We start from the raw sequence: 27,211 nt of genomic DNA, 5'->3' as shown, positions 1-27,211 counted from the left end.
TCAATGTCAGATTGTGACATTGATTTGACCATTGAATTTTGGTCATTTCCCAACCAATATCCTACAACACAAATACAACGTTGAAACAACATGCTTTTTGATTACGTTTTTTTAATGTCAGGTTATGACGTTGATTTGACCATTGAATTATGGTCATTTTCCAACCAAAAATTCTACAACACAAATACAACGTTGGAACAATATGCTTTTGACGTTTATTCAATGTCAGGTTATGACGTTGATTTGACCATTGAATTATAGTCATTTCCCAACTAATATCCTACAACATAAATACAACGTTGAAACATGCTTTTTGACGTTTATTCAATGTTGGGTTCTGACGTTGATTTGACCATTGAATTATGGTCATTTCCCAACCAATATCCTACAACACAAATTCAACGTTGAAACAACATGCTTTTTGACGTTTATTCAATGTCCGGTTATGACGTTGATTTGACCATTGAATCATGGTCATTTCCCAACCAATATTCTACAACACAAATACAACGTTGAAACAACATGCTTTTTGACGTTGATTCAATGTTGGGTTCTGACATTGATTTGACTATTGAATTATAGTCATTTCCCAACCAATATCCTACAACACAAATACAACGTTAAAACATGCTTTTTGACGTTTATTCAATGTTGGGTTCTGACGTTGATTTGACCATTGAATTATGGTCATTTCCCAACCAATATTCTACAACACAAATACAACGTTGAAACATGCTTTTTGACGTTTATTCAATGTTGGGTGGTTCTGAAGTTGATTTGACCATGGAATTATGGTCATTTCCCAACCAATATTCTACAACACAAATACAACGTTGAAACAACATGCTTTTTGACGTTTATTCAATGTCAGGTTATGACGTTGATTTGACCATTGAATTATGGTCATTTCCCAACCAATATTCTACAACACAAATACAATGTTGAAACAACATATTTTTTTTACGTTTATTCAATGTCAGGTTATGACGTTGATTTGGCCATTGAATTATAGTCATTTCCCAACCAATATCCTACAACACAAATACAACGTTGAAACATGCTTTTTGACGTTTATTCAATGTCAGGTTATGACTTTGATTTGACCATTGAATTGTGGTCATTTCCCAACCAATATACTACAACACAAATACAACGTTGAAACAACATGCTTTTTGACGTTTATTCAATGTCCGGTTATGACGTTGATTTGACCATTGAATTATAGTCATTTCCCAACCAATATTCTACAACACAAATACAACGTTGAAACAACATGCTTTTTGACATTTATTCAATGTTGGGTTCTGACGTTGATTTGACTATTGAATTATGGTCATTTCCCAACCAATATTCAACAACACAAATACAACGTTGAAACAACATGCTTTTTGACGTTTATTCAATGTCCGGTTATGATGTTGATTTGACCATTGAATTAGGGTAATTTCCCATCAAATATTCTACAACACAAATACAACGTTGAAACATGCTTTTTGACGTTCATTCAATGTCAGGTTATGACGTTGATTTGACCATTGAATTATGGTCATTTCCCAACCAATATCCTACAACACAAATACAACGTTGAAACAACATGCTTTTTGACGTTTATTCAATGTCAGATTGTGACGTTGATTTGACCATTGAATTTTGGTAATTTCCCAACCAATATTCTACAACACAAACCTAACGTTGAAACAACATGCTTTTTGACGTTTATTCAATGTTGGGTTCTGACGTTGATTTGACCATTGAATTATGGTAATTTCCCATCAAATATTCTACAACACAAATACAACGTTGAAACAACATGCTTTTTGACGTTTATTCAGTGTCAGGTTATGACGTTGATTTGACCATTGAATTATGGTCATTTCCCAACCAATATCCGACAACACAAATACAACGTTGAAACATGCTTTTTGACGTTTATTCAATGTTGGGTTCTGACGTTGATTTGACCATTGAATTATGGTCATTTCTCAACCAATATTCTACAACACAAATACAACGTTGAAACAACATGCTTTTTGACGTTTATTCAATGTCAGGTTATGATTTTGATTTGACCATTGAATTGTGGTCATTTCCCAACCAATATCCTACAACACAAATACAACGTTGAAACATGCTTTTTGATGTTTATTCAATGCTGGCTTATGACGTTGATTTGACCATTGAATTGTGGTCATTTCCCAACCAATATCCTACAACACAAATACAACGTTGAAACAACATGCTTTTTGACGTTTATTCAATGTTGGGTTCTGACGTTGATTTGACCATTGAATTATGGTCATTTCTTAACCGATATTCTACAACACAAATACAATGTTGAAACAACATGCTTTTTGACAACGTTTATTCAATGTCAGATTGTGACATTGATTTGACCATTGAATTTTGGTCATTTCCCAACCAATATTCTACAACACAAACCTAACGTTGAAACAACATGCTTTTTGACAACGTTTATTCAATGTCAGATTGTGACGTTGATTTGACCATTGAATTATGGTCATTTCCCAACCAATATCCTACAACACAAATACAACGTTGAAACAACATGCTTTTTGGCGTTTATTCAATGTCCGGTTATGACGTTGATTTGACCATTGAATTATGGTCATTTCCCAACCAATATCCTACAACACAAATACAACGTTGAAACAACATGCTTTTTGACAACGTTTATTCAATGTCAGATTGTGACGTTGATTTGACCATTGAATTATGGTCATTTCCCAACCAATATCCTACAACACAAATACAACGTTGAAACAACATGCTTTTTGGCGTTTATTCAATGTCCGGTTATGACGTTGATTTGACCATTGAATTATGGTAATTTCCCAACCAATATTCTACAACACAAATACAATGTTGAAACATTAATTTTGATATTCAATGTTGGGTTATGACGTTGATTTGACCATTGAATTATAGTAATTTCCCAACCAATATTCTACAACACAAATACAATGTTGAAACATTAATTTTGATATATATTCAATGTTGGGTTATGACGTTGATTTGACCATTGAATTATGGTCATTTCCAAACCGATATTCTACAACACAAATACAACGTTGAAACATGCTTTTTGACAACATTTATTCAATGTCAGATTGTGACGTTGATTTGACCATTGAATTTTGGTCATTTCCCAACCAATATCCTACAACACAAATACAACGTTAAAACATGCTTTTTTACGTTTATTCAATGTTGGGTGGTTCTGAAGTTGATTTGACCATTGAATTATGGTCATTTCCCAACCAATATTCTACAACACAAATACAACGTTGAAACAACATGCTTTTTGACGTTTATTCAATGTCGGCTTATGACGTTGATTTGACCATTGAATTATGGTCATTTCCCAACCAATATCCTACAACACAAATACAACGTTGAAACAACCTGCTTTTTGACGTTTATTCAATGTTGGGTTCTGACATTGATTTGACCATTGAATTATGGTCATTTCCCAACCAATATCCTACAACACAAATACAACGTTGAAACAACATGCTTTTTGACGTTTATTCAATGTTGGGTTCTGACGTTGATTTGACTATTGAATTATGGTCATTTCCCAACCAATATTCTACAACACAAATACAACGTTGAAACAACATGCTTTTTGACGTTTATTCAGTGTCAGGTTATGATGTTGATTTGACCATTAAATTATGGTCATTTCCCAACCAATATCCTACAACACAAATACAACGTTGAAACATGATTTTTGACGTTTATTCAATGTTGGGTTCTGACGTTGATTTGACCATTGAATTATGGTAATTTCCCAACCAATATTCTACAACACAAATACAACGTTGAAACAACATGCTTTTTGACGTTTATTCAATGTTGGGTTCTGACGTTGATTTGACCATTGAATCATGGTCATTTCCCAACCAATATTCTACAACACAAATACAACATTGAAACAACATGCTTTTTGACGTTTATTCAATGTTGGTTTTTGACGTTGATTTGACTATTGAATTATGGTCATTTCCCAACCAATATTCTACAACACAAATACAACATTGAAACATGCTTTTTTACGTTTAATCAATATTGGGTTCTGAAGTTGATTTGACCATTGAATTATGGTCATTTCCCAACCAATATCCTACAACACAAATACAACGTTGAAACAACATGCTTTTTGACGTTGATATGATCATTGAATTATGGTCATTTCCCAACCAATATCCTACAACACAAATACAACGTTAAAACATGCTTTTTGACGTTGATTTGATCATTGAATTATGGTCATTTCCCAACAAATATTCTACAACACAAATACAACGTTGATCAACAGGCTTTTTGACGTTTATTCATGTCAGGTTCTGACGTTGATTTGACCATTGAATTATGGTAATTTCCCAACCAATATTCTACAACACAAATATAACGTTGAAACAACATGCTTTTTGACGTTTATTTGTCCGTGGGACAAATTTTCAAGCGTTGATCGGTCCGCAGCTACAAAAAGGTTGGGGACCACTGTTCTACAACACAAATACAACGTTGAAACAATATGCTTTTTGATTACGTTTTTTCAATGTCAGGTTGTGACGTTGATATGACCTTTGAGATTTGGTTGTTTTCCAACCAACAACGTGGATCCAACGTTAGACATCAACGTTTTCTCAGTTTAAAAATACAACTATTTTGCAGTGTTATTTCAAAGTCAATATAATCAACATTGTATCAATGTTTTGTGCCTGCAGGTAAAAATCACAAAGTGCAAAGTGCTGTACAAAACCTAGGTAAATTAAAACAACAATTAAATTAAAACAGGGGCAACATCATAAAAAGGATTAAAAAAAGTGGATAAAGTTAAAAACTCCATTAACAGCTACATAATCACAATCATATTTCTTAATATGGGGATTTTTTTTTACTTTTTACAATGTACTTTTCATTCCTTGCCTCTAAGTCAAACATCATTCCACAAGCCTTCAATTAAAAAAAGACAACAGTTGCATTTTTTCGGGTGATGCTTTTAATTTGATTTAGCGTGACTTGATTATGTGGCAATGTCATTGCAGGGAGACAACATAGCACCTATTGAATAGCTGCCATTCAATACACTTATGTAGGGTTTGTTTAGAGACCCAAAGCCAATATCAATATCAATAGAGTGAAAACATGATATATTGGGGGGTCCAAACTACGGCCAGCAAGACACCACAAGCTTATCAAGAGGATTTGTTTTAATGTCTACATTATGTCACCCGTTTATTGAATCGACACCATTCTACCGCACTCCTCTGGGCGAAGACAGATTTGATTGTCATGAGTTTCGAATAGTTAGAGCTGAGCACAGCATCAATTTATATGACCCAATTTAAACAATGTTTCCAACTCATGGTATGACATAACTGGAATCAACAAATAAAGTCAAAACACGGTCGCTTCTCCTGCTCATTAAACTGTGTGGACATTATAAAACACGTTCAACCACTGTATATAATTTAAAATGACACATATATAAATCAAATACAGTGCATGATGGGTGAGAACATTCCCTCCACACTTCCCCATGTTTTAGCTACTTGATATTTCTAATTGATTACAAAACTTTCAGGAGGTTGTCAGATAGGAGTTGAACTTTAATATACTATAAATATTCAACGGTTTATCGATTGTACTTCATATTGCAATGTTGTCAGGGTCTGATGTGGGAGGGAGGTTAAAGTTGAAGTTACTGCATGTGGAGTTGTTCAGTCTGTTTATATCTTGCTTTAAGGAATGCAAACTGAAGTGTTACTTTGGCACAAATTGTTATGTCACAATCGACGCTCTGATGTGTGGCGAAAAAAGCGTTGTAATGTGCGTCCATTAGAGATGCGCGGTTTGCGGACACAACCGCGGAGTCCGCGGATAAACCGCGGGTCGGGTGGGTAAAAATAGATTTTAAATAGATGCGGGCGGTTGGCGGTTGAACCAATTCGGAAATATATATATACATAGTTAAATGTTGTTACCCACATACGAAAAACGAGCAGCACTCTTTGAAACAGTCAATTATTCATCAGGCACCGCATCCCAGCAACAAGTGGCGCAAGTGAGCGCTCCTTCAGCGCAGCAGGGCGCATTTTAGAGGCCAGGCGCTCTCGCATGAATCCTGGCACTGTAGATGCCATTTTATTCCTGCATAGTGCTAACAAAAAAAAAAGTAAGTAGACATACGGTTGGATATGTTAAACGAATTAGTCTACGTTACCTATAGGCTATACCAAATAAGCCCATGTCTAACCTATATTGAGTTCGGTCAGCTAAATAATTTTGATGGTTACGTGTTGTTTGGGCGCACTACAATGCAAAGGAATTAAGGCAATTGCGTTGTTTATTGTGGGTTTTTTCTATTCGAGATATACTACTATGTGTGAATAATTATTTGGCCTCGCTTTCAAGTGAAGCGCATCTCCGATTGGCGACAATGTAAGGCTATTTAGCCTGCTTTGTTCGTCGCGACCGTCCATTTTCATTATAATTCAAGTTTGATGATAAAGTGCAGTCTGATGGGTTTAATTTCCCCCCTTCAGCTATTTGCCTTGGCCAATAAGTTGCAGGTAATTTATTATTATTATTTATTTAATTTATTTTTGTTTAAATAGGGATGACATACATATGTTATTGTATAATTTAAGTTTGTGCGCGTGATTGACAGCCTAAGGCTTATGAGGCACATTTTTTTAATTTTTATTTATTTCAACTTAAAAACGTATGAGCCTATGCCTATGCCTACAACATAGGCTATGTGTTTATCTTATGGAGATTGTCTGATATTTTGTCATGGCTGCAGATCAATCAATAAAGGTTCATCTTTGTCGCAAATTTGTTCACTGCTTCACTGTGCACCCCGCCCTCGTCCCTATTTGAGCATTATAACGTTAACAAGTTAATATTCATTGAAATAAATTCAGAACATTTTTTTTTACCTAACGAAAATATAGGCCTAGTCTTTCTAAAATATTGTTTTAACTTCTTAAAAGCCTCGTTCTGCTTGCTGCAACTGCGCACACAAAGTGTGAGGAACGCACTCCTGATCTGAGGGCATTGGCAACAATTGTCAACACTTTCTTAATGGAAATGACAATAATATTATAATAATGATAAATAATATTATCACGCATTAATATCTCTTAGCCACTAATGTGTGGCACACATTGAATGTCTCTGCTACATTGGATCAGTCTCCTTTCTTTAACAGGCAAAAGCTTTATAACCTCACTAATGCCTTGCATCGTCTATATTAGATATATAACAACGGGCGGGTGCGGGTGGGTGTGGTTTTGATAAAATGTTGGTTCGGGTGGATGGCGGATGGTTGACGACTTTTGTGATGCGGTTGCGGATGAAATCATTGCCTATCCGCGCATCTCTAGCGTCCGTATAATTACCCTAAAAAATATGGCTTTACCGCAGGTTGTACTGTAGTCTTACATGTTTGGCAAACTTCCCTCCTCAATTTGGTGTGAAATTAATATGCAGGCTTAAAGGGAAACCGCACTTTTTTGGAATTTTGCCTATCGTTCACAATTATTTTAATAGACAGGACGACAGATGGAATTATTTTTTTTAATGCATTTTAAAGATTAAATAAACAAATAAAAGTTGGCTGACAACAGAGTCAATGGGAGCGCCACTATTCCGCCCATAAAATGCGATAACCAACCATTCAAAAAGCCCCAACAATACTCCATTTACATTTTGTGACTTGAATATTAACCAAGTATTAGTGATATTATTATTATAAGCGGTAATGAAAACAAACTATTTATAGCGGCGCCGTGATCACTTCCAGATGTGCCAATGTTGGCATCTTCCAGTGGTCTGCTGCTTCCTCGCTTCCCTGCTCTCTGTAAGTTTATTGTAGTTAAAATAAAGATGTACCCTATTGTGCAATATTACCCTTCGAGTGCAATACATCCGACACTGATTGTTATCACTCCGGTACTCTTGTCTTGTTCTGTATATTGTACAGTATTTTGTATAGTGTACAGGATTGCTTATTATTTTTATTGGATAGTAGTCTATTTCAATTCTTAGTTTTATCTTTATTACTTCTTATGTAATTTATTTTTATCCCATATTTGTTCCCACTCCCGCACCTTAAATTGGAGTCTTTAATCTTGTTATATGCAAATATAATGACAATAAAGTCAATTCTATTCTATTCTAGATCATAAATCATGCTTCTCACCTGGACATGAGCTGTCTGAGTAGGTAATCCGACAAGTTGGGACACTTTGACAGTCATTTAGGACCTGGAACCCCGTTTCTTCTGGAGGATTATGAGACATTCTTCAGCTAAATGGGAATATATGAACATCCTTTTAAGCTCTCATTAGACAATTAAAGCAACATAATATGTATAAAATATTTTCTCTAATCAAATTAATGGTTGTATACTTTTATTGACCTAAAGGAAATTAGGGAAAGGAAAAAAAGAGTGGCCTCCAATATTCAATGTCAATTAAGCTTTATTTTCAAACTTAAAATATTTAAGTGGAAGCCATGAATAAAAAAAAAAAAAAGCTTGGTTTCTGTTAATTTTTCTTCTTGGCAAACTCCTTCCTTCCTCCGCCCTCTTTTCCAAAGTTGCGCACACGGTGGATCTTTGCCAGTTGACCCTGTATTGTCTTCATTATGTCCACGTGGTCTGGGATGTGAACGTAGCGGATATTTCTCCCGGTGATGAAGAGGTCCTGCAGCCGAGTGGGGGTCCCCTTCCGGTCACGGTAAAGCACCTCCTCCAGGCGTACGTTCATGAAGGCGTCCACGTTAACCACCCGGCCCCGCGCTGTGCTCTCGTTCTTCAGGTCCACCGTGGTCACCTGCCCCCGCAGGCCCTGCAGCAGCACCACCATGCTGTTCTCTGCGATGGTGCGCTCCCGGATGGAGTTGAAGGCGTCCGCTTGGGCGGACAGAGAGCCCTCGGTCCTCTCCGACTCCATGGCCTCAGCAACACCTGCAAGCCGCCTTAAGGTTAGCCGTGGTCAGAGGTGGGTAGAGTAGCCAGAAATTGTACTCAAGTAAGAGTACTGTTACTTTAGAGTTTTATTACTCAAGTAAAAGTAAGGAGTAGTCACCCAAATATTTACTTGAGTAAAAGTAAAAAGTATGTTGTGAAAAAACTACTCAAGTACTGAGTAACTGATGAGTAACATATAAACACACATATATATATATATATATATATATATATATATATACACACATATATATATACATACATTGATATATACAGTATATAATTTATATTTATTTATTTTGCCGTTTTTGTTTACATGTTAAAGGTGTTTTAATGAATATACATGCATGTTTAACACATATAGATTCCTTACTTTCTTGAAGACAAGAATATAAGTTGGTGTATTACCTGATTCTGATGACTTGCATTGATTGTAATCAGACAGTAGTGTTGGTAACGTCCACGTTTTCAAATGGAGGAGAAAAAAAGTTCCTCCTTTCTGTCTAATGCCACATGAAAGTGGTTGGTTTTTGGCATCTTATTTGTCCAGCTTCCATATTTGTTTTTATACACTTTACAAGAAATACATTGGCGGCAAATTCCGTAGCTTGCTAGCTTGTTTGCGCTGGCTTTCGGAGACTCTTATTTTGAAAGCGCAGGCGCGATGGAGCGGCACTTTTATTGTGAAGACAGGAACTGTGCAGTCTGTCTTTAGGCTTTTGACGGGATGAAATAAAAAAGGGTCTTTTTTCCTTCACGCTTTTGATTGATTGATTGATTGAAACTTTTATTAGTAGATTGCACAGTACAGTACATATTCCGTACAATTGACCACTAAATGGTAACACCCGAATACGTTTTTCAACTTGTTTAAGTCCGGTCATGTGACCCCAGGCTCTGTTTGATTGGTCCAACGTCACCAGTGACTGCATCTGATTGGTGGAACGGAGTGAACGTCAACCAGTGACTGCATTTGTTGAAACGCAGGCACTATGAAGGTCTGTCTGACAGACCAAAACAAACAAAGCGTGCATTAACAGATCGATAAAAATTAGTAGCGAGTAGCGAGCTGAATGTAGATAAAAGTAGCGTTTCTTCTCTATAAATATACTCAAGTAAAAGTAAAAGTATGTTGCATTAAAACTACTCTTAGAAGTACAATTTATCCCAAAAGTTACTCAAGTAGAGTAAATGTAGCGCGTTACTACCCACCTCTGGTCGTGGTCGTTTCATGAATACCAGTGGGACATGTAAACATCTTGTTTTGTTTGACCCACTCAAATGTGAGGGTGTTTATGACTACTTGTCGCCCAAAAGACGTGTGAAAAGCACAGAAAAACACCAAGCTAATGGCAGACAGCTGCTGTTGACACGACCACCAGTGCCAAATCCATCCATTTTCTACCGCTTATTCCCTTTGGGGTCGCGGGGGGCGCTGGAGCCTATCTCAGCTACAATCGGGCGGAAGGCGGGGCACACCCTGGACAAGTCGCCACCTCATCGCAGGGCCAACACAGATAGACAGACAACATTCACACACTAGGGCCAATTTAGTGTTGGAAGCATCTTAAACGTCTTTAGTGTGTGAATGCTCCTAAACATTCACACATACGGTTTTTTATTGATTGATTGAGACTTTTATTAGTAGATTGCACAGTACAGTACATATTCCGTACAATTGACCACTAAATGGTAACACCCCAATAAGTTTTTCAACCTGTTTAAGTCGGGGATCCACGTAATCAATTCCGATACCAAGTAGTTACAGCATCATACAATGGTCATAATTAGAGATGTCCGATAATATCGGCCGATAAATGCTTTAAAATGTAATATCGGAAATTATCGGTATCGTTTTTTTTATTATCGGTATCGTTTTTTTTATTTTTTATTTATTAAATCAACATAAAAAACACAAGATACACTTACAATTAGTGCACCAACCCAAAAAACCTCCCTCCCCCATTTACACTCATTCACACAAAAGGGTTGTTTCTTTCTGTTATTAATATTCTGTTCCTACATTATATATCAATATATATCAATACAGTCTGCAAGGGATACAGTCCGTAAGCACACATGATTGTGCGTGCTGCTGGTCCACTAATAGTACTAACCTTTAACAGTTAATTTTACTCATTTTCATTAATTACTAGTTTTTATGCAACTGTTTTTATATTGTTTTACTTTCTTTTTTATTCAAGAAAATGGTTTTAATTTATTTATCTTATTTTATTTTATTATTTTTTAAAAAAAAGGACTTTATCTTCACCATACCTGGTTGTCCAAATTAGGAATAATAATGTGTTAATTTCATGACTGTACATATCGGTATCGGTAATTAAAGAGTTGGACAATATCGGATATCGGCAAAAAGCCATTATCGGACATCCCTAGTCATAATTTAAGTCCTCATGTTGTCCTCATTTTGATTGATTGATTGATTGATTGATTGAAACTTTTATTAGTAGATTGCACAGTACAGTACATATTTCGTACAATTGACCACTAAATGGTAACACCCCAATAAGTTTTTCAACCTGTTTAAGTCGGGGGTCCACGTAATTAATTCCGATACCAAGTAGTTACATCATCATACAATGGTCATAATTAGAGATGTCCGATAATATCGGCCAATAAATGCTTTAAAATGTAATATCGGAAATTATCGGTATCGTTTTTTTTATTATCAGTATCGTTTTTTTATTTTTTATTTATTAAATCAACATAAAAAACACAAGATACACTTACAATTAGTGCACCAACCCAAAAAAACTCCCTCCCCCATTTACACTCATTCACACAAAAGGGTTGTTTCTTTCTGTTATTAATATTGTGGTTCCTACATTATATATCAATATATATCAATACAGTCTGCAAGGGATACAGTCCGTAAGCACACATGATTGTGCGTGCTGCTGCTCCACTAATAGTACTAACCTTTAACAGTTAATTTTACTCATTTTCATTAATTACTAATTTTTATGTAACTGTTTTTATATTGTTTTACTTTCTTTTTTTTTATTCAAGAAAATGGTTTTAATTTATTTATCTTATTTTATTTTATTATTTTTTTAAAAAAAGGACCTTATCTTCACCATACCTGGTTGTCCAAATTAGGAATAATAATGTGTTAATTCCACGACTGTACATATCGGTATCGGTTGATATCGGTATCGGTAATTAAAGAGTTGAACAATATCGGCAAAAAGCCATTATCGGACATCCCTAGTCATAATTTAAGTCCTCATGTTGTCCTCATTTTGATTGATTGATTGATTGAAACTTTTATTAGTAGATTGCACAGTACAGTACATATTCCGTACAATTGACCACTAAATGGTAACACCCCAATACGTTTTTCAACCTGTTTAAGTCGGGGGTCCACGGAATCAATTCCGATACCAAGTAGTTACAGCATCATACAATGGTCATAATTAGAGATGTCCGATAATATCGGCCGATAAATGCTTTAAAATGTAATATCGGAAATTATCGGTATCGTTTTTTTTTATTATCGGTATCGTTTTTTTATTTTTTATTTATTAAATCAACATAAAAAACACAAGATACACTTACAATTAGTGCACCAACCCAAAAAAACTCCCTCCCCCATTTACACTCATTCACACAAAAGAGTTGTTTCTTTCTGTTATTAATATTCTGTTCCTACATTATATATCAATATATATCAATACAGTCTGCAAGGGATACAGTCCGTAAGCACACATGATTGTGCGTGCTGCTGCTCCACTAATAGTACTAACCTTTAACACTTAATTTTACTCATTTTCATTAATTACTAGTTTTTATGCAACTGTTTTTATATTGTTTTACTTTCTTTTTTTTTATTCAAGAAAATGGTTTTAATTTATTTATCTTATTTTATTTTATTATTTAAAAAAAAAAAAAGGACCTTATCTTCACCATACCTGGTTGTCCAAATTAGGAATAATAATGTGTTAATTCCACGACTGTACATATCGGTATCGGTAATTAAAGAGTTGGACAATATCGGAATATCGGATATCGGCAAAAAGCCATTATCGGACATCCCTAGTCATAATTTAAGTCCTCATGTTGTCCTCATTTTGATTGATTGAAACTTTTATTAGTAGATTGCACAGTGCAGTACATATTCCGTACAATTGACCACTAAATGGTAACACCCCAATAAGTTTTTCAACTTGTTTAAGTCGGGGTCCACGTTCATCAATTCATGGTAAACACGAAAATGAATCTATTTATTAAACAACTTCTCCAGATTTTGGCGTGCTCTACCTTCCACATTTTTTCAAACCGTTCCAACTTCAGACTGTTCGGCCTATTCGGGGACCGCGGGCTTTCCCTTGACAAATTCCAAAAACTCCCAGAATTCCAGGTTTTCCAGGACATTTTTCCCATTCAAAATGAATTGGACATTTTTCAAACGTCAACCATTTCCACATTTTTCAACCGATTCAAACCATTCCACCTTCAACACATTCCACCATCCTGGAAATGTAAACTACCTTTTTTTTCCAAGTTCAAAAAAATGTCAGGATTTCCCAGAATTCCAGGTTTTCCAGGACATTTTTCCCATTCAAAATGAATTGGACATTTTTCAAACGTCCACCATTTCCACATTTTTCAACCGATTTCAAACCATTCCACCTTCAACACATTGCACCATCCTGGAAATGTAAACTACCTTTTTTTTCCAAGTTCAAAAAAAATGTCAGGATTTCCCAGAATTCCAGGTTTTCCAGGACATTTTTCCCATTCAAAATGAATTGGACATTTTTCAAACGTCCACCATTTCCACATTTTTCAACCGATTCAAACCATTCCACCTTCAACACATTCCACCATCCTGGAAATGTAAACTACCTTTTTTTTCCAAGTTCAAAAAAATGTCAGGATTTCCCAGAATTCCAGGTTTTCCAGGACATTTTTCCCATTCAAAATGAATTGGACATTTTTCAAACGTCCACCATTTCCACATTTTTCAACCGATTCAAACCATTCCACCTTCAACACATTCCACCATCCTGGAAATGTAAACTACCTTTTTTTTCCAAGTTCAAAAAAATGTCAGGATTTCCCAGAATTCCAGGTTTTCCAGGACATTTTTCCCATTCAAAATGAATTGGACATTTTTCAAACGTCCACCATTTCCACATTTTTCAACCGATTTCAAACCATTCCACCTTCAACACATTGCACCATCCTGGAAATGTAAACTACCTTTTTTTTCCAAGTTCAAAAAAAATGTCAGGATTTCCCAGAATTCCAGGTTTTCCAGGACATTTTTCCCATTCAAAATGAATTGGACATTTTTCAAACGTCAACCATTTCCACATTTTTCAACCGATTCAAACCATTCCACCTTCAACACATTCCACCATCCTGGAAATGTAAACTACCTTTTTTTTCCAAGTTCAAAAAAATGTCAGGATTTTCCAGAATTCTTGGTTTTCCAAAGCCCTATTTCCACCCTTTTTTCTGGCAACTACTCCTCCCACATTTTTCAACGCATTTCAACCGTTCCACCGCCAAAACCTTCCTCTTAATCAGGACAAAAAACGAAGTTGTTTTTTGAACTGGAAAAATTCCCGGTTTTCCTGAAATTCCGTAATACCATTTCTCAATTGGAGGAGTTCAAGTACCTCGGAGTCTTGTTCACGAGTGAGGGAAGAGTTGATCGTGAGATCGACAGGCGGATCGGTGCGGCGTCTTCAGTAATGCGGACGCTGTATCGATCCGTTGTGGTGAAGAAGGAGCTGAGCCGGAAGGCAAAGCTCTCAATTTACCGGTCGATCTACATTCCCATCCTCACCTATGGTCATGAGCTTTGGGTTATGACCAAAAGGACAAGATCACGGGTACAAGCGGCTGAAATGAGTTTCCTCCGCCGGGTGGCGGGGCTCTCCCTTAGAGATAGGGTGAGAAGCTCTGCCATCCGGGGGGAGCTCAAAGTAAAGCCGCTGCTCCTCCACATCGAGAGGACCCAGATGAGGTGGTTCGGGCATCTGGTCAGGATGCCACCCGAACGCCTCACTAGGGAGGTGTTTAGGGCACTTCCGACCGGTAGGAGGCCGCGGGGAAGACCCAGGACACGTTGGGAAGACTATGTCTCCCGGCTGGCCTGGGAACGCCTCGGGGTCCCACAGGAAGAGCTGGACGAAGTGGCTGGGGAGAGGGAAGTCTGGGCTTCCCTGCTTAGGCTGCTGCCCCCGCGACCCGACCTCGGATAAGCGGAAGAAGATGGATGGATGGATGGCATTTCTCAATTCAACATGACATTACTTCAATATTTTTCGACCAATTTGAAAAATTCCAACACCAACCATTTCAACTCTTTCTGACCATTCAAGTTGTTTTTTTACCATTTTCAAAAAAAATTCCCGCTATTCCAGAAATTCCCAATTTTTGTGTTTTTGTGTAGAACATTTTACAGTAAAGTTGTTCGGCATGGAAGTAATTCTAAGATAGTTGAGTACTGTAGAACAGTGGTTCTCAAATGGGGGTACGCGTACCCCTGGGGGTACTTGAAGGTATGCCAAGGGGTACGTGAGATTTTTTTTTTTAAATATTCTAAAAATAGCAACAATTCAAAAATCCTTTATAAATATATTTATTGAATAATACTTCAACAAAATATGAATGTAAGTTCATAAACTGAACATCAAATCAAGTAGGCTATTCCATTCATTACAATGCAACAATGCAATATTCAGTGTTGACAGCTAGATTTTTTGTGGACATGTTCTATAAATATTGATGTTAAAGATTTCTTTTTTTGTGAAGAAATGTTTAGAATTAAGTTCATGAATCCAGATGGATCTCTATTACAATCCCCAAAGAGGGCACTTTAAGTTGATGATTACTTCTATGTGTAGAAATCTTTATTTATAATTGAATCACTTGTTTATTTTTCAACAAGTTTTTAATTATTTTTATATCTTTTTTCTCTCCAAATATTTCAAGAAAGACCACTACAAATGAGCAATATTTTGCACCGTTATACAATTTAATAAATCAGAAACTGATGACATAGTGCTGTATTTTACTACTTTATCTCTTTTTTTCCAACCAAAAATGCTTTGCTCTGATTAGGGGGTACTTGAATTAAAAACATTTTCACAGGGGGTACATCACTGAAAAAAGGTTGAGAACCACTGATGTAGAAGAACAATTCTAAATAGTAAACTTACTGCCTAAACATGGCATCCCTTTATGGAATGTTTACAATGAAAACACATGACAAACTAAATTGTTATAATCAATATTTCAGAACAATTCCCACCAATAGAGTACATATATTGTTGGCTTGTGTAAATGCAATACTTCGAAACAAATCGTATTTTATAACTGTTCCCAGCAGAGGTGGGTAGTAACGCGCTACATTTACTCCGTTACATCTACTTGAGTGTATTTTGGGATAAATTGTACTTCTAAGAGTAGTTTTAATGCAACATACTTTTACTTTTACTTAAGTATATTTATAGAGAAGGAACGCTACTTTTACTCCGCTACTTTTATCTACATTCAGCTCGCTACTCGCTACTAATTTTTATCGATCTGTTAATGCACGCTTTGTTTGTTTTGGTCTGTCAGACAGACCTTCAAAGTGCCTGCCTTACTGGTGACGTTTCACTTCTTTCCACCAATCAGATTTAGTGGTCAATTGTACGGAATATGTACTGTACTGTGCAATCTACTAATAAAAGTTCCAATCAATCAATCAAAAGTGTGAAGGAAAAAAGATACTTTTTTTATTTCAACCGGACATCCCGTCAAAAGCCTAAAGACTGACCGCACATGAGGACGTTCCTGTCTTCACAATAAAAGTGCCGCTCCATCGCGCTTGCGCTTTCAAAACAAGAGTCTCCGAAAGCCAGCGCAAACAAGCTAACAAGCTAAGGAGTTTGACGCCAATATATTTCTTGTAAAGTGTATAAAAACGAATATGGAAGCTGGACAAATAAGATGCCAAAAACCCACCACTTTCATGTGGTATTAGACAGAAAGGAGGAACTTTTCTTCTCCTCCATTTGAAAACGTGGACGTTACCAGCACTACTGTCTGATTCCAATCAATGCAAGTCATCAGAATCAGGTAATACACCAACTTATATTCTTGTCTTCATGAAAGAAAGGAATCTATATGTTAAACATGCATGTATATTCATTAAAACATCTTTAACATGTAAACAAAAACAGCTAAATAAATACATATAAATTATATACTGTATATATCAATGTATATGTATGTATATATATATTGTATATATCAATGTATATGTATATATATATATATATATATATGTGTGTGTGTGTGTATGTTACTCATCAGTTACTCAGTACTTGAGTAGTTTTTTCACAACATACTTTTTACTTTTACTCAAGTAAATATTTGGGTGACTACTCCTTACTTTTACTTGAGTAATAAATCTCTAAAGTAACAGTACTCTTACTTGAGTACAATTTCTGGCTACTCTACCCACCTCTGACTGTTACCAGTAATTGTATCTTTGATTTAAAAAATAGACAACAAAAGAACTAAAACAACAAGCCAGTCTTTAAAAGGAACTTCTCCTCGATATTCGACTCCTTTAAAGAGCCAAGAATGACAAATAAATCACTAACAAACTGTACAAATGTTTAGCATCTTTACCAGCTGGAACTCATTTATGATTAACACGCATGCGCTATGATCAATTCTTTGGTTGCAATAAAACAAAGTTGCCGTAAACGAAGGACAACAACCTAACTAAAGTCAGTGAAATCTGTCTTTTAGGTAATGCGGCGGACTTTAGAACATCTAAGAAGTATTATCGTAACATGGCATATTTACCTGAATGAGTTAAATGTGCAATCCATGCCAAATTAAGGTGAAAAAGCCTTGGCGGGATTACTATGGTCAAACACTCGCGGGTGTTTCCGGGTTGGTGAAACACCACGTGATGTTAAATGATTGCGTCACAGAATTTCACTCCAATGCCACAACACCGCCCCCTGCAGGCCATAGCGTGGCATGTACAATATTTTTTTTTAGATGTCTCCAACTACAGGAACGGTGTTAGTTGCAATACATAAATAACAACACACATATAAGGTAGTATAAACAAATCATGTTTTTATGAATAATACATTTTATGTCATTCAAAATAAATTAGAATTAATCATTTGTTTTATTTTTAAAACAAAAAGATAATACATTTCTTTTGCATTTTAAAAACCAGATGAAATATAGTAAATACAGTAAAAGTATTGTATTTTTGTGAATTGTGACCAAATAAAATGAATACTACAATATATTTGTATTATAATTATATTATAATATTTTATATTATTATATATATATTATATTATATTATATTATAATATATCTCCGCTCAGGATGGTTTCCTCCTGGCCCCACTATGGCCTGGACTCACACTATTATGTTAGATCCACTATGGACTGGACTCTCACACTATTATGTTAGATCCACTATGGACTGGACTCACACTATTATGTTAGATCCACTATGGACTGGACTCACACTATTATGTTAGATCCACTATGGACTGGACTCTCACACTATTATGTTAGATCCACTATGGACTGGACTCACACTATTATGTTAGAGCCACTATGGACTGGACTCACACTATTATGTTAGATCCACTATGGCCTGGACTCACACTATTATGTTAGATCCACTATGGACTGGACTCACACTATTATGTTAGATCCACTATGGACTGGACTCTCACACTATTATGTTAGATCCACTATGGACTGGACTCTCACTATTATGTTAGATCCACTATGGACTGGACTCACACTATTATGTTAGATCCACTATGGACTGGACTCTCACTATTATGTTAGATCCACTATGGACTGGACTCACACTATTATGTTAGATCCACTATGGACTGGACTCTCACTATTATGTTAGATCCACTATGGACTGGACTCTCACTATTATGTTAGATCCACTATGGACTGGACCTTCACTATTATGTTAGATCCACTATGGACTGGACTCACACTATTATGTTAGATCCACTATGGACTGGACTCTCACTATTATTTTAGATCCACTATGGACTGGACTCACACTATTATGTTAGATCCACTATGGACTGGACTCTCACTATTATGTTAGATCCACTATGGCCTGGACTCACACTATTATGTTAGATCCACTATGGCCTGGACTCACACTATTATGTTAGATCCACTATGGCCTGGACTCACACTATTATGTTAGATCCACTATGGACTGGACTCCCACTATTATGTTAGATCCACTATGGACTGGACTCTCACACTATTATGTTAGATCCACTATGGACTGGACTCTCACACTATTATGTTAGATCCACTATGGACTGGACTCTCACACTATTATGTTAGATCCACTATGGACTGGACTCTCACACTATTATGTTAGATCCACTATGGACTGGACTTTCACAATATTATGTTAGATCCACTATGGACTGGACTCTCACTATTATGTTAGATCCACTATAGACTGGATTCTCACTATTATGTTAGATCCACTATGGACTGGACTCTCACACTATTATGTTAGATCCACTATGGACTGGACTCTCACTATCATGTTAGATCCACTATGGACTGGACTCTCACACTATTATGTTAGATCCACTGTGGACTGGACTCTCACTATTATGTTAGATCCACTATGGACTGGACTTTCACAATATTATGTTAGATCCACTAGGGACTGGACTCTCACTATTATGTTAGATCCACTATAGACTGGACTCTCACTATTATGTTAGATCCACTATGGACTGGACTTTCACAATATTATGCTAGACCCACTCGACATCCATTGCACCGGTCTCCCCTAGAGGGGTGGGGGAGTCACCCACATCTGCGGTCCTCTCCAAGGTTTCTCATTGTCATCCCACTGGGTTGAGTTTTTCCTTGCCCTGATGTGGGATCTGAACCGAGGATGTCGTTGTGGCTTGTGCAGCCCTTTGAGACACTTGTGATTTAGGGCCATATAAATAAACATTAATTGATTGATTGATATATTTAGTTTGTTAACAATGAAACAGTTCTGACACCTGTAAACTGGGCATACAACTGAATATGTTTCGTCCAAAAGTCAACAACAGAGTACCGTTTTATGTGAAGAATGTGGTACTATAACTTAGTAGCCAATTTAGCCATCAAAGGGGTCATATTGTGATTACTTTTCTACCTTCAAAACACTTCCTTGTGGTCTACATAAAATGTAATAGTGATTGTTTGGTCAAAATATTGCATAGCTTATGTTTTACAAACCATTTTCTAGCCGGTTCCTAAATCGTCTCTTCAGGATGCTCTGTTTAGTGCGTGGCTCCACTTCATCTGTCTTCTCCCCACCATCCTTGTTGTAGTCTTTAGCTCTTCCATATGGAGACTACTGACAAGTTCAAACTAATTACGCTACCTTGTATTAGAAATGGAAACAGCGGAGGATGCAAGTCCGTTTTTTTGAATTTTTCATAAGGGTGCCCCCTTACGACATTTTAGAAAAAAAAAATGTTTCTGTAAAATATGCATTTTCTTTCATTTTCAGGTTGTGTCGGGACTCATGACGTTTTGAGACATTTTATACAACTACAGCACCAGAAATGTGCTGCTGAAGCAAGTCTGTTTTTTTGAATTTTTCGTAAGGGTCCCCCCTTACGACATTTTAGGAAACATTTTTTTTCCGTAAAACCTTTTTTTTTTCTTCCATTTTCAGATTGTGTCGGGACTCCTGATGACGTTTTGAGACATTTTATACAACTACAGCACCAGAAATGTGCTTCTGAAGCAAGTCCATTTTTTTAAATTTTTCGTAAGGGTCCCCCCTTATGACATTTTAGCAACAAATTTTTTTTCGTAAAACCTTTTTTTTCTTCCATTTTTAGGTTGTGTCGGGACTCCTGATGACGTTTTGAGACATTTTATACAACTACAGCACCAGAAATGTGCTGCTGAAGCAAGTCCGTTTTTTTGAATTTTTCGTAAGGGTCCCCCCTTACGACATATTAGCAAATTTTTTTTTCCGTAAAACCTTTTTTTTCTTCCATTTTTAGGTTGTGTCGGGACTCCTGATGCCGTTTTGAGACATTTTATACAACTACAGCACCAGAAATGTGCTGCTGAAGCAAGTCCGTTTTTTTGAATTTTTTGTAAAGGGTCCCCCCTTACGACATTTTAGCAAAACATTTTTTCCGTAAAACCTTTTTTTTCTTCCATTTTTAGGTTGTGTCGGGACTCCTGATGACGTTTTGAGACATTTTATACAACCACCGCACCAAAAATGTGCTGCTGAAGCAAGTCCGTTTTTTTAAATTTTTTTGTAAGGGTCACCCCTTACGACATTTTAGCAAAAAATGTTTCCGTAAAACCTTTTTTTTCTTCCATTTGTAGGTTGTGTCGGGACTCCTGATGACGTTTTGAGACATTTTATACAACTACAGCACCAGAAATGTGCTGCTGAAGCTAGTCTGTTTTTTTTTATTTTTCGTAAGGGTCCCCCCTTACGACATTTTAGCAAAAAAATGTTTCCGTAAAACCTTTTTTTTCTTCCGTTTTTAGGTTGTGTCGGGACTCCTGATGACGTTTTGAGACTTTTTATACAACTACAGCACCAGAAATGTGCTGCTGAAGCAAGTCCGTTTTTTTGAATTTTTCGTAAGGGTCCCCCCTTACGACATTTTAGGAAACATTTTTTTTCCGTAAAACCTTTTTTTTTCTTCCATTTTCAGATTGTGTCGGGACTCCTGATGACGTTTTGAGACATTTTATACAACTACAGCACCAGAAATGTGCTGCTGAAGCAAGTCCGTTTTTTAAAATTTTTCGTAAGGGTCCCCCCTTACGACATTTTAGCAAAACAATTTTTCCGGAAAACCTTTTTTTTCTTCCATTTTCAGGTTGTGTCGGGACTCCTGATGATGTTTTGAGACATTTTATACAACTACAGCACCAGAAATGTGCTGCTGAAGCTAGTCCGTTTTTTTTTAATTTTTCGTAAGGGTCCCCCCTTACGACATTTTAGCAAAACATTTTTTCTGTAAAATATGCATTTTCTTCCATTTTTAGGTTGTGTCGGGACTCCTGATGACGTTTTGAGACATTTTATACAACTACAGCACCAGAAATGTGCTGCTGAAGCAAGTCCGTTTTTTTTGTTTTTTTCGTGAGGGTCCCCCCTTACGACATTTTAGCAAAAAAAATTTTCTGTAAAATATGCATTTTCTTCCATTTTTAGGTTGTGTCGGGACTCCTGATGACGTTTTGAGACATTTTTTACAACTACAGCACCAAAAATGTGCTGCTGAAGCAAGTCCGTTTTTTTGAATTTTTCGTAAGGGTCCCCCCTTACGACATTTTAGCAAAAAATTTTTTTCCGTAAAACCTTTTTTTTCTTCCATTTTTAGGTTGTGTCGGGACTCCTGATGACGTTTTGAGACATTGTATACAACTACAGCACCAGAAATGTGCTGCTGAAGCAAGTTTAGTTTTTTGAATTTTTCGTAAGTGTCCCCCCTTAGGACATTTTAGCAACATTTTTTTTCTGTAAAACCTTTTTTTTCTTCCATTTTTAGGTTGTCGGGACTCCTGATGACGTTTTGAGACATTTTATACAACTACAGCACCAGAAATGTGCTGCTGAAGCGAGTCCGTTTTTTTGAATTTTTCGTAAGGGTCCCCCCTTACGACATTTTAGCAAAAAAATGTTTCCGTAAAACCTTTTTTTTCTTCCATTTTTAGGTTGTGTCGGGACTCCTGATGACGTTTTGAGACATTTTATACAACTCTAGCACCAGAAATGTGCTGCTGAAGCAAGTCCGTTTTTTTTTAATTTTTCGTAACGGTCCCCCCTTACGACATTTTATCAAACTTTTTTTTTTCGTAAAACCTTTTTTGTCTTCCATTTTTAGGTTGTGTCGGGACTCCTGATGACGTTTTGAGACGTTTTATACAACTACAGCACCAGAAATGTGCTGCTGAAGCAAGTCCGTTTTTTTGAATTTTTCGTAAGGGTCCCCCCTTACGACATTTTAGCAAAAAAAAATTTCCGTAAAACCTTTTTTTTCTTCTATTTTTAGGTTGTGTCGGGACTCCTGATGATGTTTTGAGACTTTTTATACAACTACAGCACCAGAAATGTGCTGCTGAAGCAAGTCCGTTTTTTTGAATTTTTCGTAAGGGTCCCCCCTTCATCATTGGCGGTCACTCAAACGAGTATGACGATCCTCCTGGTAGGGGTGTATCCCTTTATGGTGGATGCCTGTGCGTGACTTTGTTTTACGTGGGGAGACTGGTGCACGACAGTCACCACACGATCCTTGACAGAATCGGGTCAGGGTCCAGTGGCATGGAGTCCAAGACGACTGGGGACCCTTTTCTGCTCTTTCTTCCGCCATCGCAGCCGTTGTGGTAGTTCTTAAATCTACCGTCTTCCGCTTGCTCCGCCCTTGGGGTCTTCACCGTATCCCTAGCTAGGGGGCAGTCAGGTACTAGGCCTTTGCCAAGGGCCACCTGGGGTAACAGTAGTAAAGGGGTTAACCTCCTAGTACCCCAAGACCTCATATAGGAGCCTCCACTGCCGTATGCATTTTAACGTCATGCCCAGGACACAAATATAAATATATATCAGTGACGTGCAGTCACTAGAGGCAGGTGAGGCGGGGCCTCACCTGCCATCATGGAAAGAAAAAAAATGTAAAAAGAAAAAAAATTAATTAAATTGTTATATGTATTCAGTGATTATACTATTACGACATTTAAAAAAAAAAATTTTTTCCGTAAAACCTTTTTTTTCTTCCATTTTTAGGTTGTGTCGGGACTCCTGATGACGTTTTGAGACATTTTATACAACTCTAGCAACAGAAATATGCTGCTGAAGCAAGTCCGTTTTTTAAAATTTTTCGTAAGGGTCCCCCCATACGAATTTTATCCAAAATTTTTTTTTCGTAAAACCTTTTTTTTCTTCCATTTTTAGGTTGTGTCGGGACTCCTGATGACGTTTTGAGACATTTTATACAACTACAGCACCAGAAATGTGCTGCTGAAGCAAGTCCGTTTTTTTGAATTTTTCGTAAGGGTCCCCCCTTACGACATTTTAGCAAACATTTTTTTCCGTGAAACCTTTTTTTTCTTCCATTTTTAGGTTGTGTCGGGACTCCTGATGACGTTTTGAGACATTTTATACAACTCTAGCACCAGAAATGTGCTGCTGAAGCAAGTCCGTTTTTTTGAATTTTTCGTAAGGGTCCCCCCTTACGACATTTTAGCAAAAAAATGTTTCCGTAAAACCTTTTTTTTCTTCCATTTTTAGGTTGTGTCGGGACTCCTGATGACGTTTTGAGACATTTTATACAACTACAGCACCAGAAATGTGCTGCTGAAGCAAATCCGTTTTTTTTAATTTTTCGTAAAGGTCCCCCCTTACGACATTTTAGCAAAAAATATGTTCCCTAAAAACCTTTTTTTTTCTTCCATTTTTAGGTTGTGTCGGGACTCCTGATGACGTTTTGAGACATTTTATACAACTACAGCACCAGAAATGTGCTGCTGAAGCGAGTCCGTTTTTTTGAATTTTTCGTAAGGGTCCCCCCCTTACGACATTTTAGCAAACATTTTTTTCCGTAAAACCTTTTTTTTCTCCCATTTTTAGGTTGTGTCGGGACTCCTGATGACGTTTTGAGACATTTTATACAACTACAGCACCAGAAATGTGCTGCTGAAGCAAGTCCAGTTTTTTGAATTTTTCGTAAGGGTCCCCCCTTACGACATTTTAGCAACATTTTTTTTCTGTAAAACCTTTTTTTTCTTCCATTTTTAGGTTGTCGGGACTCCTGATGATGTTTTGAGACATTTTATACAACTACAGCACCAGAAATGTGCTGCTGAAGCGAGTCCGTTTTTTTGAATTTTTCGTAAGGGTCCCCCCTTACGACATTTTAGCAAAAATTTTTTTCCGTAAAACCTTTTTTTTCTTCCATTTTTAGGTTGTGTCGGGACTCCTGATGACGTTTTGAGACATTTTATACAACTACAGCACCAGAAATGTGCAGCTGAAGCAAGTCCGTTTTTTTAAATTTTTCGTAAGGGTCCCCCCTTACGACATTTTAGCAAAAAAAATGTTCCCTAAAAACCTTTTTTTTTCTTCCATTTTTAGGTTGTGTCGGGACTCCTGATGACGTTTTGAGACATTTTATACAACTACAGCACCAGAAATGTGCTGCTGAAGCGAGTCCGTTTTTTTGAATTTTTCGTAAGGGTCCCCCCTTACGACATTTTAGCAAACATTTTTTTCCGTAAAACCTTTTTTTTCTTCCATTTTTAGGTTGTGTCGGGACTCCTGATGACGTTTTGAGACATTTTATACAACTACAGCACCAGAAATGTGCAGCTGAAGCAAGTCCGTTTTTTTAAATTTTTCGTAAGGGTCCCCCCTTACGACATTTTAGCAAAAAAAATTTTCCGTAAAACCTTTTTTTTCTTCCATTTTTAGGTTGTGTCGGGACTCCTGATGATGTTTTGAGACATTTTATACAACTACAGCACCAGAAATGTGCTGCTGAAGCAAGTCCAGTTTTTTGAATTTTTCGTAAGGGTCCCCCCTTACGACATTTTAGCAACATTTTTTTTCTGTAAAACCTTTTTTTTCTTCCATTTTTAGGTTGTCGGGACTCCTGATGATGTTTTGAGACATTTTATACATCTACAGCACCAGAAATGTGCTGCTGAAGCGAGTCCGTTTTTTTTAATTTTTCGTAAGGGTCCCCCCTTACGACATTTTAGCAAAAATTTTTTTCCGTAAAACCTTTTTTTCTTCCATTTTTAGGTTGTGTCGGGACTCCTGATGACGTTTTGAGACATTTTATACAACTCTAGCAACAGAAATATGCTGCTGAAGCAAGTCCGTTTTTTAAAATTTTTCGTAAGGGTCCCCCCTTATGAATTTTATCCAAAATTTTTTTTTCGTAAAACCTTTTTTTTCTTCCATTTTTAGGTTGTGTCGGGACTCCTGATGACGTTTTGAGACATTTTATACAACTACAGCACCAGAAATGTGCTGCTGAAGCAAGTCCGTTTTTTTGAATTTTTCGTAAGGGTCCCCCCTTACGACATTTTAGCAAACATTTTTTTCCGTGAAACCTTTTTTTTCTTCCATTTTTAGGTTGTGTCGGGACTCCTGATGACGTTTTGAGACATTTTATACAACTCTAGCACCAGAAATGTGCTGCTGAAGCAAGTCCGTTTTTTTGAATTTTTCGTAAGGGTCCCCCCTTACGACATTTTAGCAAAAAAATGTTTCCGTAAAACCTTTTTTTTCTTCCATTTTTAGGTTGTGTCGGGACTCCTGATGACGTTTTGAGACATTTTATACAACTACAGCACCAGAAATGTGCTGCTGAAGCAAATCCGTTTTTTTGAATTTTTCGTAAAGGTCCCCCCTTACGACATTTTAGCAAAAAATATGTTCCCTAAAAACCTTTTTTTTCCTTCCATTTTTAGGTTGTGTCGAGACTCCTGATGACGTTTTGAGACATTTTATACAACTACAGCACCAGAAATGTGCTGCTGAAGCGAGTCCGTTTTTTTGAATTTTTCGTAAGGGTCCCCCCCTTACGACATTTTAGCAAACATTTTTTTCCGTAAAACCTTTTTTTTCTCCCATTTTTAGGTTGTGTCGGGACTCCTGATGACGTTTTGAGACATTTTATACAAGTACAGCACCAGAAATGTGCTGCTGAAGCAAGTCCGTTTTTTTGATATTTTCGTAAGGGTCCCCCCTACGACATTTTAGCAAACATTTTTTTTTTCGTAAAACCTTTTTTTTCTTCCATTTTTAGGTTGTCGGGACTCCTGATGACGTTTTGAGACATTTTATGCAACTACAGCACCAGAAATGTGCTGCTGAAGCAAGTCCGTTTTTTTGAATTTTTCGTAAGGGTCCCCCCTTACGACATTTTAGCAAAAATTTTTTTCCGTAAAACCTTTTTTTTCTTCCATTTTTAGGTTGTGTCGGGACTCCCGATGACGTTTTGAGACATTTTATACAACTACAGCACCAGAAATGTGCTGCTGAAGCAAGTCCGTTTTTTCTAATTTTTCGTAAGGGTCCCCCCTTACGACATTTTAGCAAACATTTTTTTCCGTAAAACCTTTTTTTTCTTCCATTTTTAGGTTGTGTCGGGACTCC

General features: G+C 36.7%; 1 protein-coding gene across 1 annotated transcript; it reads right to left on the bottom strand.

The window, feature by feature from the left end:
- Positions 1–8,495: 8,495 nt before the first annotated feature.
- lsm10 (LSM10, U7 small nuclear RNA associated) lies at positions 8,496–17,977 on the bottom strand. The gene is made up of 2 exons (XM_061983462.1): positions 17,843–17,977; positions 8,496–9,001 (listed from the first exon to the last, which is right to left on the bottom strand). The coding sequence occupies exon 2, from the start codon at positions 8,985–8,987 to the stop codon at positions 8,580–8,582; it is 408 nt and encodes a 135-aa protein (XP_061839446.1). The 5' UTR covers positions 8,988–9,001; positions 17,843–17,977; the 3' UTR covers positions 8,496–8,579.
- Positions 17,978–27,211: the final 9,234 nt, after the last annotated feature.

This window comes from Nerophis lumbriciformis, linkage group LG21 (assembly GCF_033978685.3).
Source record: "Nerophis lumbriciformis linkage group LG21, RoL_Nlum_v2.1, whole genome shotgun sequence".
Classification (NCBI taxonomy): domain Eukaryota; kingdom Metazoa; phylum Chordata; class Actinopteri; order Syngnathiformes; family Syngnathidae; genus Nerophis; species Nerophis lumbriciformis.
Note: the sequence above shows the minus strand (reverse complement) of the source record. Positions and strands in the feature narration are given on the sequence as shown.

What these genes read in the sequence shown, in the direction of transcription:
- lsm10 (XM_061983462.1), bottom strand. Translation starts at nt 8,987, where the DNA reads ATGGAGTCGGAGAGGACCGAGGGCTCTCTGTCCGCCCAAGCGGACGCC.